The sequence below is a fragment of the Myotis lucifugus genome, unplaced genomic scaffold (assembly GCF_000147115.1).
Source record: "Myotis lucifugus unplaced genomic scaffold, Myoluc2.0 scaffold_80, whole genome shotgun sequence".
Classification (NCBI taxonomy): domain Eukaryota; kingdom Metazoa; phylum Chordata; class Mammalia; order Chiroptera; family Vespertilionidae; genus Myotis; species Myotis lucifugus.
In genome coordinates this window covers 2,032,942-2,054,984 of record NW_005871128.1, presented here as the reverse complement: position 1 = coordinate 2,054,984, position 22,043 = coordinate 2,032,942, and the positions used below count along the sequence as shown (strand labels likewise).

General features: G+C 35.1%; 1 protein-coding gene across 1 annotated transcript in view; it reads left to right on the top strand.

Annotated features, from left to right (window-relative positions):
* Nucleotides 1-22,043, top strand: part of COL21A1 (collagen type XXI alpha 1 chain) — a 110,030-nt gene that overhangs the window by 48,118 nt on the left and 39,869 nt on the right. Inside the window, 5 exon segments of the mRNA XM_023755568.1 lie at nucleotides 11,079-11,132; nucleotides 11,615-11,668; nucleotides 12,489-12,542; nucleotides 12,658-12,711; nucleotides 20,141-20,194. Coding sequence (XP_023611336.1) covers nucleotides 11,079-11,132; nucleotides 11,615-11,668; nucleotides 12,489-12,542; nucleotides 12,658-12,711; nucleotides 20,141-20,194 — 270 coding nt within the window.

Sequence of the window (22,043 nt, the reverse complement as noted above, 5' to 3'; positions counted from 1 at the left end):
TTAGTAAGTTACTTACAGACTTTTCCCTGTGTTGTTCTCTCTCTCCATATACATTTCCTTGACTTTCAGAAATGGGACTGTTAACATCATACCCCTGAGGGGCCTTGACTTGTTTCAGGGCAGGATACTTCTTCCAGGCGTTACACAGTGGCTTTGGGGAGATTGTTCCACACAATACTGTTCTCCATTAGGAAAGTTTTCCAGAACAATTTCCATTTTGTGGATTTCTTCTGAAAACTCCCATAGCAGGAATTCTCACTTACGATAATTAAAATTACATGTACTTTCTCATTTACTTTAACATGTTCCTCACATATCAGACAAATTGAATGCATATAGATTTTGCAGGATATTTTTTCCTCTGAGTTTACAAATGAAAAGGAACACTTAATCCACCAAGTGGTCTTCAATTGGTAACTCATTTTATAACATGCTTTAAAGCTATTCCCTGGAATCCAAGAAATACTTTAAGTACTTGAAAACACTTCCTCATCCTTAAGGAAACCTAATATATTTAAATTGTGTGGAGAAATTTTTTTAACACTTATATTGGGTTGTATTGGTTAACTGCTATCTATTTATGGGTTTTTGAAAAGTGTATGAAACTTTTTATGGCAAATTCAATTCTGGAGACACAGGAAGTATTAATAAATTCTTTTTTAACCTATCCAGACTTGGTTTTTCTAGGTTTAGGATATACAGTATACTAATTATATCTAAGGTATCATTATGGAACAAATTATACATTTTGTTTAATTTCTTTGTTAGAGCATTTAACATTTAAATGGTTCCTTCAAGACCTCATTTTCTCATTGTCCTCAGCATCAATACCTGTGATGAGTGAGAATTTCCCGCTTAAATCAGTCCCTTATGTGCATTATCTGGGCTTCCAAAGTCAGGAGATTAAGTGGTGCTATCATGATTTCTATTATAAAGTCAGTCATGATCAAAGCACTCCAATATAGACATTGAGAGAACAGTAACAAAGGATCGAGATAAAAAGGTTGTTAGGGAATGATACATTAAACTTAGTACATTAGTAGTTTTACTTCTTGCAGCGTTTCTGAAGCAAAATAAAAAAAGTTTAAAATATTAAAGCAAAGCCATTAGTGACATAGGAGGGAGAAATAGAACTGGTTTAGCAAAGTTGCCACTTTTTTTGCTTTCTCCAAAAGAGAGAGTAATCTGTCCATAATCTACCTGTGTAGTTTTTTGAAAAAATCACAACGCAAACAGTGGTGTGTGTGTGTGTGTGTGTGTGTGTGTGTGTGTGTGCGCGCGAGCGCGCGTGTGCGTGTGTATGTGTGTGTGGTGGGGAGAGGGAAGAGAGATTTAAAGCAGTTACAGATTACAGGTTGAGCTCTAAATTCAGGCTACTTAACCACACAATCATACTTCTTAACCTCTCTAAACCTGATTATCAAAATCTAGAAAGTGGGGACTATGATATTATTTTACCAGATGCCCAGTGCACAGGATTCATGCACTGGTGGGGGCGTGGCCTGTGGGGATCGGCCTGCTGTGGGAGCGGCGCTCCCACTGTGGGAGTGCATTGACTACCAGGGGGCAGCTCCTGCATTGTCTGCCCCCTGGTGGTCAGTGCGCGTCATAGTGACTGGTCGACTGGTTGTTCTGGTCATTCCGCCATTAGGTTGCTGGGCTTTTATTATATAGGATACTCTTATTTGAAGATTAAATGAGGCTTAGTCAAAATTACTGCTATAAATTTATGATGTGATAATGATGATTTGCTTATTGGAGCCACCATCGTGATGATTACATAATGTAAATGTTTTGGAAATACCTTTGATTTATTTTTATCATTTATCTAAATGTTGAGGTGCCCCATCTGAAACAGACAGAAATTTCCTTACCTTCTTTCCTTTGCATCTATTTTCTTACCTGTATAGGTACCTATATTCTGCCTTCCCTCTTATTAATATGAATGAACTATCCATATATAATATCAACCTTCCTCTTGTGCTCAGGATCCCATCCTTCTCCATTACTTTGTGTTATTAACTAGCCCTTTTTCTGTGTCATTAATTTTTATCTTTTCTAGTTAAATTATTCCAATAACCCAAAATGGCCATCTCAAACCAATCACACAGCCTCCTTCATTTACTGCCTCATTTCTCATTCCCATTCCAGAGTAAGCATGCCTTTACTCGCACTTTTTCACTTCCTTTCCACTTAAAACAACAGTAGGATTTCTATCCCAATCTTCTGCTGCATATTTAGATCACTAATGTTTACCATCTTTAAAATCCATTAGTCAATCTTTTTCAATAATCTCTGCTTATCGGCAGTATTTGAGATATACAACAAGATATTGAATATTTTCTTCTTCTTTGAATGAATTGACTATTTTCTTCTTCTTGGAATGATTTCTTCTCTTGACTTCTGGAATATCACATGTTCCTATGCTTTCTCTTACTTTAACTGGTTACTTTTTCACAGTTTATTTCTTATCATCTCTTCCACTTTCCATTCTCTAAATGTTAGGGTGATGAAATATAAACTTATGTAGCAAATATATAAAAATGCATATTGGTGATAAGTATAGTAATGATTAATGTGTTGATATAATTAATGTTATAATTGATATACTAAATAATAAAAATATTATTAAATGAAAATATTATTAAATGAACACGCTCCGTTTTCTAATACAATATTTTGCTTTATCTGAATCTGGAGAATCCATGGAATTGTTGTTACAATCCAGACTTTCTGAAAAACTTTCTTTACTCTTTATGGAAGAGGCGGTACCACATTTCCTTCTTCCTACATTCTTTCCTCAGAGGCTCTTCCAAAGCAGCACTAGCTGTGCCCTCCCTAAATATTCTCTGAAGTCAGGGTGGAAGTCCCTCCTATACAGACGGTGTTGACCTGGGTGTGCTCAGGTGTTCAGTACTTCTTTGGGTACTTTTCTGATCTTTCAATCCTTTGATTTTAAGGCTCTAAAATGGATTCAGCATCTCAGTTTATTATGAAGAACCAGTAATTCCATGTCCTGACTCTTTTATTGGCTGCTATGCCTCTTTCTGTCCTGTTTAACTTTCCTCTACTGGCATCATTGGGAAACTTACAACTTTTATTGAATTTTTACAGCATTATTCATATTTTCTTGGTTCTAAACTTGACTTCTCATCTTCACTCTGGGCATACTCTGTTCTATGGTCATTGATAAACTATAGCAGTGACCCTGTAGTAGGAGCTCAGGAATCTACTTTTATTTCTAGGCCTGAGTAGTCCAATGTGATCACCAAACCCCAGGGAAATGCCCATCCTTGTGTTGGAGGAACATTTGAGTAGGTTTGGACAGTTCCCAGTAAGTCATTATTGCGTGAGCCGAGTAAGACAGCATTTCTTCTTAACTGAGAGGAGAAAAAAACAACCAAAATGTGTAAAGCTTTTGATGTATTGGGTGCTTTTGGAGGCTTTTACTGTTGTGTGTACATTTTTCTGTTTTATTTTTAGACATATTTTGCATCAGTTTTAGTCATTTTTTTATCACATGAAATCCTCAACAAAAGTCATATGCATTTAGTAAAATAAGTCATGCTATGCCTATTTTTACATTAATTATGAAGTAAGTCTTTCCTATTTTACAGTCTAGAAAACTGAGAAGTTAAAAACTTAAATCATTTGTCTGAAATTATTCAAGGATCAAGGAGTTGAGATAAAATGTCTTGATCTCAATGTGGCTTTCTTTTCATCACTTTTTCCTGCTTTGGCCAGAGCAGTTTGTAGCAGTGTGGTTTGCTCCACTTTCATGCTGTTGCCTGCACTCTGAGAAGAATCCCTGAATGTCTGGCTGTTGCTTAGTGGACAGTAGGAGGAGGGGGCTGGGTGAGTGAGTTTAGGTTGCGCAGATTGTGCCATGAGACAGGTTTCATTGTCTACATCTCTCTTAAGGGAACTGGGATAGTTCACTCTAGGCCACAGATCACCAAACTTTAAGTAGCAAACTCTTTGCAGTAAAAGACTTTTGGGCATGGAGCCCCAGATAAATGTATGAGTTATATGCCTATGCTACTGTAAAGCATTGTCCTTTAAAAACAAATAAACACACTAAGAAACCATAAAAGAATAAGAGGTTTAAAAATATTACTTTTCATATTCTCTTACTACTGAAATAAATAATCTGGACCTGACTTTAGAAACTATGGCTGTAGAACAACTTATGAGATGGACAGCCTCTTCATGTCATGAAAGGTATGGAAATGAAACCATCTTACTGTAAATCTTGGATTCTCTTTGATTCTAATCTCTTGTAAATTTGGATGGAACCAAGAGTGTGAATCCTCAGAATACTTGTTTTATTAAAAGTTTCTTGGAGGACTCGAGTGTTTATCATATTTTAGAAAATAAAAATATTTTGTATATTCAGGTAATTACCATTAGTCACAAGCAAGGCATCAGCTAAGATAGAATAGGTTATGCTTCAATAACAAATGAATCCCAAATGTCTATGGCTTAAAACAAAAAAAAGTTATTATTCATCAAACTACATATTAATTAGCAGCAGTGAGGGTTCCCCCATTGTCCTCAAATGGAGGCTCAGGGTAATAGAAGTTTCACCATTTGGATTATAAGTATAGTAGTAGGTACATGGAGAATCGAACAGTGGCTCTTAAACCTCTCCCATTCATCTTTGATTAACCATAGCAAAAATTTTGTAAATAACACCAATTTCAAGAGTCAGGAAAGTGTGGTTCCTTTCTGTACTTGGGAGTAGAGAGAATCTGGATATTGATAAAAGGTCGTCATAGGAGTGAATCATTAACAAGGTTGGGATTATAAAGCACAGAATACATACAATGTAACTGTATTTTAAGATCGTCAGTGTTAAGTGCCAAAGAAGGGAGTTGAATAAAATTTTCCAGTTTAGAGGAAAGTTGAAATTTCAAAAAGACTTAAAGAAAGAAACTGTATACAGAAAGTTAAACCCGGCTACACACTATAGGGACTGTTTTTATCCAATTTAAGAAATCTCTAACATAGGGGCTCTGTGGTTCTTTATTAATTATCCTGCATGTATGTGTGTGTGTGTGTGTGTGTGTGTGTGTGTGTGTGTTTTCAGCAAGACAGTAATAAACATCTTTTATGTATATTTCTAAGTTAAGTGTTTCTGATTATATTCATAGGGAAATTTCCCAGACATGAATTGATTATAGGACCATAAGGTTAAATTCCTATTTAAACTTTGCCACAATTGCCTATTTACTATTTAGAAAGTTTGTATTCCTCTAACAAGTATGTGAAAATATCTTTTGTCACACTCTTACCAGCACTGAGTTACCTTAAAGTTTCTAATTTCACCACTATCAAAAATGGCACTGATTTAATTTGCATTTATTTATTAGTGAGTAAAGTACTGTGTCATGTGATTTTTGGACATTTTGTTATTTCTCTGTAACTCACTTTTTATTCATATTCCTTTTTTCCCCCTACTGGGCTGGTCATCTTTTTAGAAATAGATTTTATATGCATTTCACAAATTGTGTGAAAATATTTTTGCGGGTTTATATTATGTGTTTTGACTTGTTTGTAAAAATTTTAGCCCAACAGAAAATTTAAATGTTTGCATACATATAGTTATTTTTCTTTTTGTTTCTCTTGTTTGTTTCTGTATAGGAAGATTTTACATAATTTTGAACATAATTACCCATGATTTTAATTTAGAATCTTATTATTTTATATTTTAACCTTTAACTTTTTTATATTTGCAGCAAAGTTAATGAGCATTCATATTTTCCCCCTCTCTTTTTCTAAATGGTTAGCCAGCTGTCTCAACAATATATATGGAATATCACTTTTTAACTCCATTTATTTGAAAAACCATTATTATTGAATTTCCATTTTAATTGGGGTCTGGTGTTTGGGGCTTTCCGTTGTGTTTCACTCATCTTCTCTACTGCCAAGTTGTTTTTAATTATTGTCACTTCATAATGCAATTTAATATTGGCAGTCCTTCCTCATACAATTAAAATTTTCCTGGCTATTCTTGCAGGCTTATTTTTCCAGATAAAGCTCAGTATCTTTTCTCCAATTTTTAAAGAAATTCTTATTCATATTTTAATTAGGATTCCTTTGAATTTATGAATAAACTTTATAAGCATTGATGTAATCTCAATACTGAGTTTTCCTGTTCAAAATTATGATTTATCTTTTTATTTAATCTTGAATCTCAATGGAATAATATTGAAGTTTTTTTTTGTATTGGTCCTCAACATTACCTAAGTTTTATATCTAGGAATTTTTATCTCTTTTTTTCCCTACTAAAAATTGGATTTTTACTTAAATATATTTTCATATTGATTATTGTTATATATAAAATACTGCTTTTATTAATTTTTAAACAACAATTAACTAATGTTTATTTATACTTTTGTAGGATATTAGACATAATAAATGTATAATCATCAATAAAGATAATTTTTTTTCTTCTAGTTTTTACCTTCTTTCTATATTTTGTCAAGATTTGTGGGCCAGTGAAAACTGGCTATAAAAACATTAAAAATAGTGGTTAGACTATGCAACTTAATTTTTAACTTTCAAACAGTCAGTCACTTTTAGTCCATGTTTGTGGTTCTTTAGGTAGTATAACTCTATCAACGGCATAAATGTATTTGTAATTGTATACCTTTGATTTTTTATTCCAGCCATTACCAGCATCTACAGTCCTGTCTTGCCCTAGCCAGTTTGGCTCAGTGGATAGAGCTTCAGCTTGAGGATTGAAGGGTCCTGGGTTCAATTCTGGTCAAGGGCATATGCCTCAGTTGCAGGCTCAATTCTCACCCTGTTGGGGTGCATGCGGGAGGCAACCAATTGACGTGTCTCTCTAACATCAATGTTTCTCTCTCTCTGTCTCTCCCCCTCCCTTTTACTCTCTCTAAAAATCAATGGAAAAATATCCTCAGGTAAGGATTAAAAAATAAACAAACAAAAAGAACCAACACAAACATACAATCCTATATTAGTTATGGTCCTCTCTACATTAATTATTAATAATTAATAATAGCCCAAACCGGTTTGGCTCAGTGGAAAGAGCGTCGGCCTGCGGACTGAAAGGTCCCAGGTTCGATTCCGGTCAAGGGCATGTACCTTGGTTGCGGGCATATCCCCAGTAGGAGATGTGCAGGAGGCAGCTGATCGATGTTTCTTTCTCATCGATGTTTCTAACTCTCTATCTCTCTCCCTTCCTCTCTGTAAGAAATCAAGAAATATATTTTTTAAAAAAATTAATAATAGGTGACTTGAATTTATCAGACATTCCCTACATCCTTAGCTTCTCTTTTAAAAATACATATATTTATTTCAGAGAGGCAGAGAGAGGGGAGAGAGAGATAGAAACATCAATGATGAGAGAGAATCATTGACTGGCTGCCTCCTGCACACCCCACCTTGGGGATTGAGCCTCCAACATGGGCATATGAATGGAATCGAACCTAGGACCCTTCTGTCCGCAGCCCAACACTCCATCCACTGAGCTAAACCAGCTAGAGCTATCCTTAGCTTCTTTTTTTTTCTTTTTCTAGCCATTATGTCCAGCTTGAAAGGACTTATTGGTGGATCCACCTTAATTGATTTAGAAAATTTAAGAATGTTACTTATACTCATACCCTTGATTTGATCCTTCACAGAGGCTGAGTTTTAATTGAACTTCTTTATCTGTTGGAAATGAAGAAAAAGTTGCATCATCTAATCCCAGTACTTTTGGATGTGGTCTATTTTACTTACTACTTGGAAACTGGCCAATTCTTTTCACCTCTTATAATACCTTGTTAAATTAAGGCAATACCAGTCAATTCATGATACTAACATTGTTTTCTCAGTTCTTTACTCTAGCTATAAGTTCATTTGATGCATCATTTGCCTTTGCAAGTTATTATAAGAAAATTTTAAATAAAATATTCACCACAGCATTACATGAATAAATATTTTTCCAACCTCCAATAACTTTTTCACTGCTCACTACATAACCCCTTAAACAGTGCCATATATATTTTTTAATATTGATGTTTTGGCAGCCTCCTCTTTCTACTATACCAATTTTTTTTTAGTTAATTTAGGCTACGCTATACTGCAGTAACAGATGACCCAATGGCTCAGTGGCCAACACAAGAACATTTATTTGTCTTTCACATTACATGCCCATTGTGGATAAACTTTACCACATTTGCTACTAATTACCTTTAAACCTTGACCAGAACTTGGCTAAGTATAATGTGTTTGGGTCACACTTTCTTGTGTTTTATATTTTGTAGATACTATCTCAATATTCCCAACCATTTTGTTCAGTAAGTTTCTCTGCTCCCCTTTCTCTCCCCAGTCCCCTTAACTGCTGGATGTTAATATGGCTGACATGCCTTTTTATTTTACTAAAAAATCTTGCTTATGTACATGAAGGTACATATTTTATGTACATAGTTTATATTTTTTTGTCCCAATGTTGATGAATATGCTCCTGGAGTCCTCGCTGTATCTGAGCCTTGTTTGTCATTTCAGGAAATTCAAGTTTGAACGTTACGTCTCTTATAACTCCTAGGCAGAGAATGGAAGTCTTAGCTGGGACTTTGCTTAGTCTTAATAGAAAGTCCTGGTTTGCCCCTTTCTTCTGTAGTTTTATCAAGTATTTAATGCCCAGCTAAATTCCATTTTGTCAACTAGATCTTAATCTAGCCTAGTTATCTCATTTCAGCCTTCTGAAGAGTTACCTTCAGTTGTTCTCTTCAATTTCTTTTCTCTCTCTAGTAACTTAAAAAAATCTTTATTGTTGAAAGTGTTACTGTTCTGCTTTTTCTTTAACAACTTTTACCATTCCCTCCTGCTTCAAACAAAATGAAAAAAAAATATATTCAAAAGATAGTTTTGGTTCTTGTATTAGGAGTCTACATGATAGAGAAAGAAAATCATCCAGTTTTATTATGTCTCTTGGTGGCTCCTTAAATTCTTTTGTCCTTTTCTTTTATCCTCTGCTTGGCTAAGTTGTTGGGTTTTGGGGATACAAGGTTGTGGATGAAAAAGGGAATCCTATATAATAAAGCCCTAATATGCAAATTGACCAACATGCTGAATGACTGGCAGAACAACTGGTCACTATGACGCACACTGACCGCCAAGGGTCAGACGCTCAACACAGAAGCTGCCCCTGATGGTCAGTGCGCTCCCACAAGGGGAGTGCTGCTCAGCCAGAAGCTGGGCTCACAGCTGGCAAGAGCAGCGATGGTGGCGGGAGCCTCTCCCGCCTCCGCTGCTGGCAGGCTGTAAAGAGCAAGGGGTCCCGGACTGCAAGAGGGATGTCGGACTGCTGGCTTAGGCCCGATCCCCCTAATCCAGCAGGTGGGCATTCCCCAAGGAGTGCTGGACTGCGAGAGAGCACAAGGCGGGCTGAGGAACCCTCCCTCTCAAGTGCAGGAATTTCATGTACCGAGCCTCTAGTCTGATAATAAGTCTGACCAAAATAACCTCACAGGGTGATCTGATCACAAATGCCTAACTGTGTAGATCATGGTGGAAATCAAGCCCCAACCCTGTTAAAAGGTTTATCTTTGCCTTAAGCAAGTCCTGTCCATTGTTCTTGTGCATCTGGTTAACACACCTTTGAAATGCCAGAGTAGTCTCTTTTTTAGACCCCTGGGTGTCATGACCACCCTTACTGGAACACATGGTATTGTTAACTGACTTGTTCCTTGCTTACCTCCTAATTCCAAATGTACAAAAGAAACTGCAAAACTATCATTTTCTGGAGCATTTGAGATCTTGATTCCTGGTGTGTTGTCAGCTTGGCTTAAATAAACTCATAAAAATATTTCTTATGTTGACAAACTCTAGAATATATGGGCTTTTACTGGGTCTTCTCTCTCTCTGACACACAAACACATACACGCACACAGACATACTCCAGATTGTTTTTAATCTCTGGTGAAAAATTAGTCAAGGGTAAACTCTCTCTTTCCCTTTTTCTCTCTAAAATAAATAAATAAATAAATAAATAAATAAATAAACACCTAGCTTTCTAAAAAAAATAAAATAAAATGTAGATTTTTAAAAAATTATATTCCTGTTTATACTGAAAAAAAAAATAGATCCCTTCCCAAACTTCAAAATGCAGTGGCATAAATGAGAAAGATATTTTTTATGTAATTCATTGTCTAAGAATTCATTCAGGGGCTCATGTTTTCTCCTCTTTTTGTTCTAATCTCTCTTAGCATGTTTTCTTCTACATAGTCAAGGCTATAGCACTAGTCACTATCATATATGCATTCTAATCTGATGGGAAGAATGAAAGAAAAGTTATAGCAATAATTTCCTTTTAATCAATGATGTAGAAGTTGCATATCATAGTGCTATATACATTCTATTAGCAAGAATTTAGTCACATGGCTGTTGCTAACTGTAAAGGAGATTGGGAAATATAGTCTTTAGTTGGGCAGCTATGTGCCCAGATACAAATATATTTTATAGAGGCCCATTGCACGAATTAGTGCATGGGGGGTTCTGGCTGGCCCGCCCTGATCGAGGTGGGGGGCCGAACAGGGGTGGGGCTGGCCAAGGGGAGGGGCCATGGGCAGTTGGCCGGCTGGCCCTGCCCCCTGGTCGAACTCCCAGTTGAACTCTGGGTCAAACTCCTGGTTGAGGGGACAATTTGCACATTAGCCTTTTATTATATAGGATGGTAAAAGGTGAATAGATTTGTTATTTAAGAAACATCCAAACCTGTAGCAAATTTTTATAAGTTTATTTGAGCCAAACTGACGACATATGCAAGAGGACAAGATCTCAAATGCTCCCTACTATAACAGTTTTACAGCTTCTTTTTTGCATTTGAAATTAAGAAGGGAACATAAGGAAGATTGCATGCAGGTGGGAGAAATGAAGGTGGGGATTGGATTACAGGATAAATGAACATTAATCTTTCAAAAATAGAGGGCTTTAATGTAGATATGCATTTAACTGTTCACAATTTTATTTTCAATGGATTTTGGAAAGAATAATGTTGAAAATATATGCTGTTATTTTTTAGGCTGAAATGTGTTTTCTTTTATTAATTTCAGTTTTATTTTCAGGGTGACCGTGGACTTCCTGGTTTTCCTGGGCTTCACGGAATGCCAGGATCAAAGGTTGAAGAAATTCTTTTTAAATTCAGCAATGCCATATATTGTTTCAGATTTCAAGCTTTATATCACAAATGTGTTATAAATAAATGCTCATATATAAAGCATTTATTTATCATGTTAAAGTAAATGATTAAGTTAAGATTAATATAGTTCATAAGGCTTTTCCAACATTCTTTAAAATTTCCAGTCATAAATATTGAAATGTTTAAAATTTATGAGCTTTACTATATAGAAATTCTCTTAACTATAAGTCCTATACTGTAAGCCCTGTTATAGTATGAACTGTCCTTATTTTTCCTTGTTTTTCTTTATAAAGCCTGGAGACTACAACTTTTGTAAGCATAGTTTAAAATATTTTATTTCTATTTTATTTTGAGGTTGGCATATTAAATTCTTTTGTTTATGATTGGTATTGCTTTTTCTTTAATCTCTGAGGAAAATATTCATATATCTCTAAAATACAATATATGTATTTTGTCTTCTAGGGTGAAATGGGCCCCAAAGGAGATAAAGGATCACCTGGATTTTATGGCAAAAAGGGAAGTATTGATCACAAAACAAAGTATCCATTTTGAACTTTCAATGTAATGAAAATAGAAAACTTGAATTTGGTCCCAGCCCACCATTATAGCAATCAGTTTTATTCATATTTCTCAGGAGACTTATTAAAAACAATGAGAAAATGAAATAATAACTGGTGATTATTTTGCATGATATTCTATAAGAATACATTGTCTTATTGATCATTTAGAACTTTTAAAATAATTATAGGGAGAGATTCCTTGGGAGTGGGTAGCTGCATCTCCATTGACAATTGATTTATGGGCCTTCCTATTTCTCCACATTGAAGGAAGATTATATTCTCTGTATATTTAAAATACTCATTGCTGCCTACCGGTGTGGCTCAGTGGTTGAGAATTGACCTATAAACCAGGAAGTCATGGTCAGGGCACATGCCCAGGTTGTAGGCTCATTCCCCAATGTGGGTCATGCAGAAGGCAGCCAATCAATGATTCTCTCTCATCTATCTCTTCCTCTCCCTTACTCTCTGAAATCAATAAAAATATATTTAAAAATAAAAATAAAATACTCATTGCCTTTCTAATTTTTCCAAGATGTGGCTTCTGTGTTTTGATGCTTGTAATAATTCTGCATCCATCAATATTTTCAATGTCTGTTTTGTCCACTGGCCTGATAAAATAATACTCCACCAATAAGCTGCAAAGCCAAAACAAATAGTAGTTCCATGAATTCTGTCAACCCATTATGAGGTTAACTTACTTTCCTACTTAAGTTTGAGTTGGAAGTTTAAGAGAGTATTGTAAGGATTGTTTTTTAAGTGTTCTTTTTTTAATGCAGGGTGCAAAAGGTGAAAAGGGAAATGCTGGTTTTCCTGGCCTTCCTGGACGTGCTGTGAGTTTGATAGAAAAAGTTCTTGCATATTTTGCTTTGAATAAAAATTATCTGATAGTATATTTCTTTAAAAATTGTTGCAAAATATATTAAAATAAATGTATTTATTTTTCAGGGAGAACCAGGAAGACATGGAAAGGATGGATTAATGGGTAGTCCTGGTTACAAGGTATTTACACAAAGAATAAAACAACTTATGTAATTTATGAATGTACATTAGAAAACTGTACCAATAATAGACTTCTCCTATGACACTGGTATAAAATTAATGAGATAAAAGTTATTTCACTGTAATTTAAAAATCATACTACATTTACTTTTGACTCTATAGTGAATTCTTATTGTTAGAAATAAAACTTCAGGATATTAAAAGTTGATATCTTTGAAAAGCCATTCTGATGGGTTTGTTTGGTTGGTTAGAGGCTTAAGTTCTTAGCTCCGTCTCCTAATAGTTTCAGGTTTCAGAACAATTGAATGTTTTTTAGTATATTTTCAGTTATGCAATCACCACTAGAGTCTAATTTTGAAACATTTTCATCACCTCAAAAAGAAACCTTATATACCCATTAGCAGTCACTCCCTATTTTTACCCAAGCTATTATTCCTCCATTTCCAGGCCTATGCAACCTCTAACCTACTTTCTGTCTCTCTGGATTTGCCTACTCTGAAGTCCTTCAGCCCATTGGATAAGTCCCATCCACATTATGAAGGGTAATCTGTTTTACTCAAAGTTTACTGATTTAAACATTAATCATATCTTTAAAAACTCCTTCAGAGCACTATCTAGACTGGTATTTGACCAAATATCTGGGCACTATTGCCTAGTCACATAATATTAATACATAAGCTTATTTTGTTGACACATAAAATTACCTATCACATATGACATGACTCTTTACTCTTTCAATCTAAAGGTGACCCCCTTTTTTTATTGTATCAATATTAAAAATATTGTCTGAATGTTTCTTTATGATTGCATTCAGGATAAACATTTTGGCAATACAATATAGGTGATAACTTATGCTTTCTATTACATTCCAGTAGGTGGCACATAATATCTGTCCTATTATTGGTAATACCAAATTTGATCACATGGTTAAGAAAGGGAAAATAGCCATGTATGTTTTTGTGTTTATTTTATCCATGGAATATTTCTAATTTGTCTAGGTCCTATTTAAATGTCTCTAAAATTTTTAATAGTTTCCTTTATAAAGGTGTAGCATGTATTTTGTTAGTTTTCCCAAGTGTATAATATTATTGATGCTATTGTAAATAGTGTCATTTTATAGCTTTTATGTATAAATGCAATTTATGTATAAATAAAATTTATTCATTTTGTGTAACTACCACCAAATTCAAGTTTTAGAATTTTTGTAACCCCAAAGAATTCTCTTATTCTCCTTGGCAGTTAATTACTAACCCTACCCCTTGGCACTAAGCAACTACTTCTCTGCTTTCTGTCACTACTTATACCACTCTTATAATTTCAATGAATGTAATCATGCAGTATTTAGTCATTTGGATATATGACATTTATTATTTTCATTCATCAGTTGATAAATATTTGACTTGCTTTCTATATTTGATAGTTAATAATAATGTTGATATGAATATTCTTATAGACATCTGAGTTGGATATGTTTTAATTTGGGGGTGGGATGTTGATACCTAGAATAGCTGGGTTGTATGATGAGTACATATGACCTGTCTGGGGAAGGGTGGTGTCCTATTGGTATGATGGTATCCTATTTAGTGCCATCTTCTGTTTCATGAAGGTGTGTTTTTTTATGTTATTTGTTGCATAGATATTTATAACTGTTGCATCTTCATTTTTAATTGTGTCTTTAGCACTTTAAAATTCCATTTTCTGTCTCCTTTATTAATTTTTAGCTTGAATTTGGCATTGAATTATAACAGGATTACATTTCTCCTTTCTGATCATCTTTATTTGCTTACTAGACCTCTGCCTGTCCTTCTATCGTGTTAGCATTAGCTCTTGGAATCTCTTTATTTTAGTTGTTTCTCATGCCCAGCATAAAGTTGATCTCTGCTTTTTCAAAGCAATCTGAAATATTTTTCTTTTAGGAGATTAATTGAATCTATTTTTATTCCTAGGCTAATAGATTTGGTCTTTGTCATACTACTGATGTTAGAATTTTGTTATACTTACTACATTCATTATCTTATATTTATTATGCTTCTTTCTCCATCTGGTCTGTTGTTTTCTTTGGGATTTAGGAAGATTTATATGTATTTTTTTCTAGTTGTCTTCCTCCCCCCGCTAAGTTTTTTTGAGATATTTGACATACAAAACTATGTAAGTTTAAGGTATACAGCATAATGATTTGACTTACATATATTATGAAATGATTACCACAATAAGGCTAGTTAACATCCATCATATAGATATGAAAAAGATAAAGAAAAGAATATTTTTCTTGGGATGAGAACTTTTAGGATTTATTGTTTTAACAACTTTCAAATATACCATATAGCAGCACTAACTACGAATGGTCTTTATATTAATGCCTTTTGTAGATTATAAACACTTCAGAATTCCCTTAGTCCCCCTTTACCTTACTTAGGCATCTAATATTTGTTTTGTTTTGTTAACTTTAAATGATAACCATGTTATCTATGTTACAATTAATGAATTTACTCTACTCTCCCCTTTCCATTCTCCTTATTTGTTTAATTATATCACTTCTACTTTTTCAGATCATATAATATTTAGAAACTATTTTTCTAGTCTTTGCTCACCTTTCTTTCAGATCAGCAGTTAAATATATTTAGGATTCATCACCAGCCCCTTGACCAATATTTAATAGTCATAATTTAAGTCTGATGAAAATTCTCTATGACTGTATTCCTTATATAGGGCTTGCAAATACAGTATTCTCTAAATTCTTATATTGTAACATATTCTTCTATATTCTTGTTACTTGAATGACAACTTAGCTAGCTATTATCTCACCTTTTTTCCTTGAATTTCTTGGAAATGTTGCTCCACTACTGTCATGTACATTACTGATGCCAGCCTAATTGTCTTTCCTTTGTAAGCGGCTTTGTGTTTTTGTATGGAAACCCAGAGAGTTTTTAATTTTTAACTTAATGTTTAAGGTCCAATAGCATAATTTATGTATCAGAATTAAGAATTTCAGGTATCCCAAAATACTTTTAATAAGTAGATTCAGTGTTTCTTGTATTCTTGTAATTCTGGAATGTCCTCTCTTTTAGTTTTAAATAGAATTTTTTTTTTACATTGTTTTGGTTTATAGGTGTGTTGAGACTTCTTTGGCTGTCTTCTGTCTCTTTCACTTTCTCATCCTTTTTATCTTTTTAAAATTTTTATTTTTATGGGCTATGTTTAGTTTCCCCTTAATCCCTTTTTAAAAAATATTCTTACCTGAGGATATGTTTTTATTGATTTTAGAGAGGGAGGAAGTGGGGGGAAAGAGAGAGAAACATCAATCAGTTGCCTCCTGTACCTGCCCTGATCTGGGATCAACCTTCAACCTAGGTATGTGCCTAACCTGGAATCAAACCCACAGCCTTTTTGGTGTATGGGACGATGCTCCAACCAACTGAGCCACCCAGCCGGGACTCTCCTCAGTGCCTTTTTAAATTTAAAATTAAATCTATTTCCCTTTGGTTTCTAGTAATCATATATATCCAAGATGATTTTGTCTTTTCAATTCACTTTTTGAATTAATTTCTTATTTTATATAATTATTTTTTAACATCTGAAAATGCTTGTATATTGTTAATCTAGGCTGAAGCACTTTTTTACAAGTTTCTTCTGCTTTGTGTTTATTTTTGTGTGAGGGAAGCTTACTGGAAAGTTTTGATTTTCATTTTATATTTTCTGTTTCAGTAGTTTTGTTTGGGTATTGTCTGCCAATTCTTTGCAGTTTGAAATGTCATGTATATTTAGACTTGCAATAGTAGGCAGGATGTAAAAGTTTGAGTGGCTTGCTAGTCTTCTTAGAGTGTATCCTTTTTTATGTATAGTGAAGTTAGAAACTACTTTAAACAATGGAATTGTTTACTGGAAAGTGTTTGCTACATCTTCTGTTGAGGGGGTGGAGAGGTGAGAAGTATAATGTGTTCATTTAAGAGTCTTGTGGCACATCCAAGAGTAGAAGGCCAGCAAGTAGTTAGATCTAGGTTAGAGCTCCATCTCATTTGGAATGGGAAATGAATGGGATATTGAATAGAGTTGGAAGATTATCTTAGATTGTATGAGGGACAACGATTTCACTGTAAAAAATGCAAATGCAGCCCTAGCTGGTTTGGCTCACTGGATAGAGCGTTGGCCTAGGGACTGGGGGGTCCCAGGTTCGATTCTGGTCAGGGGCGTGTACCTTGGTTGCGGGCACATCCCCAGGGGGGGGGGGTGGTGCAGGAGGCAGGATGCTTCTCTCTCATCGATGTTTCTAACTATCTATCCCTCTCCCTTCCTCTCTGTAAAAAATTAATAAAATATATTTTTAAAAAATGCAAATGCAGGTAAGTGTATTGGTTTGGTGGCAAGATGTTTGACTTGTTTTCTTTAAAAAAAAAAATAAGTGGAAGTTGTCACCTGTTGAGAGATGGGACAGAAAGGCAATTCTTGTTGATTGGATAACTTTTATATATTTGTGTGGAAACTATGGCAGAGAGGAGATCAAGGAAATAAATATAGAAGCTGCATTGAAGTCTGGTTGAAGTTGGAAGTTACAATCTGTGTGACTATTGTACTATTTCTTCCCTCCCATGTCTATACTTGGAAGCCCAATCGTGGGTCTGAAGAGGCTTTCGGTTTGATTTCGGTCAGGCCTGGGGTTTGCATAAGCAAGTGAAGTATATGAACAGTGAGGTAAAGGGGTAAGAACTTAATTAGGGAGCAATTGAAATACTGAAACATGGCATTTAAACTGGATTTGAAAAGAAGCAAACACAGAAAAGGACAAATTATAATAAAGGACATAATTTATTGGATACTTACTATATGCCTGGCTTTTTCCCCAGCACTTTATACACATTTTCTCATTAATATCATAAATCATTATGAATTGTAAGTGAAAAAATTTTACCCTTTTACAGTTGAGGAATCTAAAGAATGGAGAGATGAGGTAATTTGTACATCATTATATAGCCATAATTTAATAACTAATGAAAATTTCTTTCACCAAATTGTTGAAAAACATAGCCAAATAATATTTTCCAAATATAGGAAATGATTAAATTATTGATTTTACTGTTTTTTATGCATTTTAGCTAGATTAAAATATCGACCTTATTTTAAAAATACTTACATTGCCTAAATTATATTGCCAAGCCACAGGAGTACAAATATAAAACATTTTAATCCTAAAACGAATCATAAAAGTAACAGACTGTGAAAACCCCAACCTTTTTGGTGGCAGTGGAGTAGCTTTTATGGACCTTCCCTTCTGTGCTTAGATCTATGCAAGGCACTTTCACAAAAATTTTTATTCTTTTAAAATATGTTTTTATTGATTTTTAGAGAGAGGGGGAAAGAGAGAGAGAAACATCTATGAGAGAGCTACCTCCTGCACGCCCCGCACTGGGGATCAAGCCTGCAACCAGGCATGTGCCCTGACTGGGAATCGAGCCAGTGATATCTTGGTGCCCAGGACAATGTCCAACCAATTGGGCAACACTGGCAGGGCAAGACTCTAATTTTTTAAGTAAAAAAAAGATCTATGAAATTGGGAATGTTAATGTCATTTCGAAATTAAGATCAGATTAAGAGAGCTTAAATAATTGACTGGAAAGTGAAGTCAGTTACATGGCAGAACTAAAATTCCAGGGCTAGTTTGTGTGATCCTGTCCATGCCTTTTGCTGTCTGAGCTTCATGTCTGTTTATATGGTCAGCCAGGAGATGCTTCCCAGCCTTATAGCTTCAGAATAACCTCTGGCACGCTAGAGATTTGTTTACATATGAAGAATAAACCACGTAGTAAGATCAAAGTCAAAATAAAGTGTTTAATAGCAAAGTAAGGATATTCCTCAAAATTAAATTGTATCATAATGGTTACACATCTTTCACCTGATTTTGAGGCTTGCCATGCTCACAAACTAAATTACTCCCCATCCTTTTATTTTTGTGTGGGTAAGGACCAAAGACCATGGCATGAAAGGCAATACCCATGCAATGCATGTTTCATATGTCTGCTTTTGGTTAAAGCGCCTTCTTAAAAATAGCTGGTTTGTTGTGGAATAAATCATCTTTGACATTAGCTGTAGAAATTGGGTTGAGGAATAATGTTTAATGTGACACTTTCTCAATTATTTATTTATTTTTATCAAGAATGAAGTTAATAAGATAGTGAAATGATAAATTAGAGGTAAAGGCATGCTCTATGCCATTTTCCACCAGCCACACAAAGGGGTGTGCATGTATCCAGTTCTCCAGGTCATGAAAGTAATCGGGCTCTGGTTACAATACTGAGTTTCACAGGTTAGTTGTGTACTGCATTTGATTATGTTAAGGAAAATGGCCAGTCAGAAATCATCATTTCATCTCCCAATGAAACATCATTAAGAGAATGAAGAGAACACTCCTAGGTAAAGATTATTGACTCTCATGTTATCATAACTAACCTTCATACTCTTCCAACTACAAATGCTATAGCCCTCCCCACAAAAGTTTTTTTTCCCATTTTATTTATCTGTTTGAAATTGAGCATTTAAGAATAAATAGGCCATTCCCTCTTCCTTGAGATTGCCTCAGTGTTTGTAAAGAAGGGGACATACAGTCTCATATATAGCCTTACATTCTGTTCAGCACTATTCTAAATATTGTGGGTGATTAAGGAAATCTCATGTGTTTTCTACTTTTAAAGAATGTTAAGTCAGGAGAATAGCACCTACATAAACAAGACACCTGTTCAACAACCTGGCCATTGTAAATTCAGTGCCAAGTGTAAAGCTGTGTAATGTCATTGCAGATCACAGAGTGACTTGTAAGAGCAGAAAGTGTGTGGAAGTCTCTATCTTGAGATCTAGGCTAGAGCAGTGGTTCTCAAAGTGTGATCCCAAGACCTGCATAACAACACCTCCTGGAAACCTATTAGAAATGGAAGTTATTGGGATCCACTCCAGACCTATAGAATCAGAAACTCTGGGATCTGCAGACTAACAAGCCCTCCAGGTGGTTCTGATGACGCTAAAGTTTGAGAATCACTGCTGCAGGTTATAAAGAATGCAACTCTTGAAAGGCAAGATCAAAATAGATCCAATAGGATCAATTTTAAAGTGAAAATAAAAATAAATATTAAAAGGATTGATGTAAACTTTGGTCAAATTTACTTGGAAGATAAGAATACTGCCCTAGTCTCATGAGTACACAGTACATAATTATTTTATAACTTAACCACCCACTGTCTTATATAGATTTACTATTTATATAGTCACTTTATGAATCGCATAATGAGTTATTTGATTCCAGGAAAAGTTAATATCAATCATCTAGGAGTAATTTTTATTTTTCCGTTTGTGTCTACTATGCTTTACTATGTAATATAATACATACAGGTATTTTGTAAGCATGATGAAAATGGAATTTTATATTTCCTCTTACTGCTAACAGGGAGAAGCGGGCCCTCCAGGTGCTCCGGGGCAGGATGGACCACGGGGAGAGCCTGTGAGTACCTTCTCAACTCAGTTCTAAGGGATGAAGCTCTTTCTCTGCCATGAAGTCTATCGACTATTTCAATTCTCTTCCCAGGTGCCCTATCCTTCTTTAGTGACTTCCAGATTTGGAAGTTGTCAAAGCTCTTTGTGGAACACTTTTAAGCAGGGAAATATTTAATCCTCTTTCACACAGGAGGGAGAATTTTGCCAGCAGGAAACTTCTGTGCAGTATGAATCACAAGCAGTCATGCCCACACCGAGTGTGTTTAGCACAACAGCATGATCTGTTGGTGAGCCGTTAGCCATTGTGACTTTGCCACTTGCTCATTGGCTTGTAGTATGCTCTCTGGGATTGTATGTTCAATAAGAATCAAGGTTAAGAAGCATAAGATTGAAAAAGTATTGAGCCTGAATCCTAGATACATGTATGTGTAGCAAGTGTGCCATATGACTCAACTTCAGATGAGGTTTGGAAATACAGTTCTTTTCCACTTTTTATTCCTTCAGCTCCAGGCCAACTTGGCCAACATTTAAATACCAGCTGATTTCCTTTTATTTGTCAAAGTTACCAATCTTTAGGGAATTTGCACTTGGTTTTGGGAGGAGTTGATTCAAGAAATGAAATAATAGGCTATCTATTGGAGTTTATCACAGTGTTCAGTGAAGGGTTCAGAATCTAATATTGGACATCAGAGGAAAAGAAAGATCACTGAAGCTTCTTCAATGGGGCGAGGGATTGAGCTACTCTTAGAATCATTCAATCCAATAGTCCTTGAATTCTCATATTGTGTATTTTGATGCACGGGGGCAAGTTTCTCTACATAGCAGGAGCTTATAATCTACTTTGGAGAATAGCGAAAAATGGGATGCAAATAATTACCAACCTGAGGCAGATTAAATTCCAAATATGGATTTCACATGGCATATGGAGGCCAGGGCTTGAAGATAGTCTCTGCCACCTTCCAGCTTTGTGAGTTTGGATAAATCACTTCACATCATTGCAAACCTTTCTCCTCTTCAAAAAGTGTACTTTCTCATATTGCCTGATTTATAGATTTCTTGTGAGGCTTACATAGGAAATGTGAAAACATTTGTGAAACCATTGCACAAATGCATGGGTTTATTCAAGATGCTGCTGATTATAGGAAGGGAATCTTGATTCATGAAGTGATTGAAACATTTTACCAAGGATTTAGGGCTAGATTTAGTCACAAAAGGGTGACTGGGAAAGAAAGGAAGATAAGAGGAAGAACTAATATGAGAAAAGACACACAGGTAGGTTGGTTAAGGGTGTCCCCATGAAATAATGAAATGATCTTAAAGAGGTCCTGTGAAGGGTCCTTGTTGGTTGGTGGGAAGTAAAATTAGTAAGGTGATTAGGCTCATAGTATGGAGATCCTAGAAAGCAAACTTTATTCACTTGCCTTGAAAATGGTCTAAGAAAACAAGAATAACATGATAAAAAGTAGTGCTTTAGAGGCAGTTATGACGTACTGGTATATGCAGAATGAACAAAAGGAATCAGGATAGTAATTACCTGGCTATTTTAACAGACTGGTCATAGGCAAATAAGGCCTCAACTCGGCTTTTTTTATCTTTAATTTCTTTATTGGTTAAGGTATTACAAATGTGTCCTCATCCCCCCATTAACCCCCACCTCCCCCCTCTGAAGAGATCAACCAAAGGACTTGTATGCATACATATAAGCCAAAACAACGGACACAGACAACTGGGGGATGAGAGCATGAGTCAACTAGGCTTTTAATGAAATGGAGAGGATTCAGTAGGGATAGTGTGAGTTCAGTATGTCTGACCCATCATTATTATTAAAGTATAACTCTAGGACTGGTAACTGGATA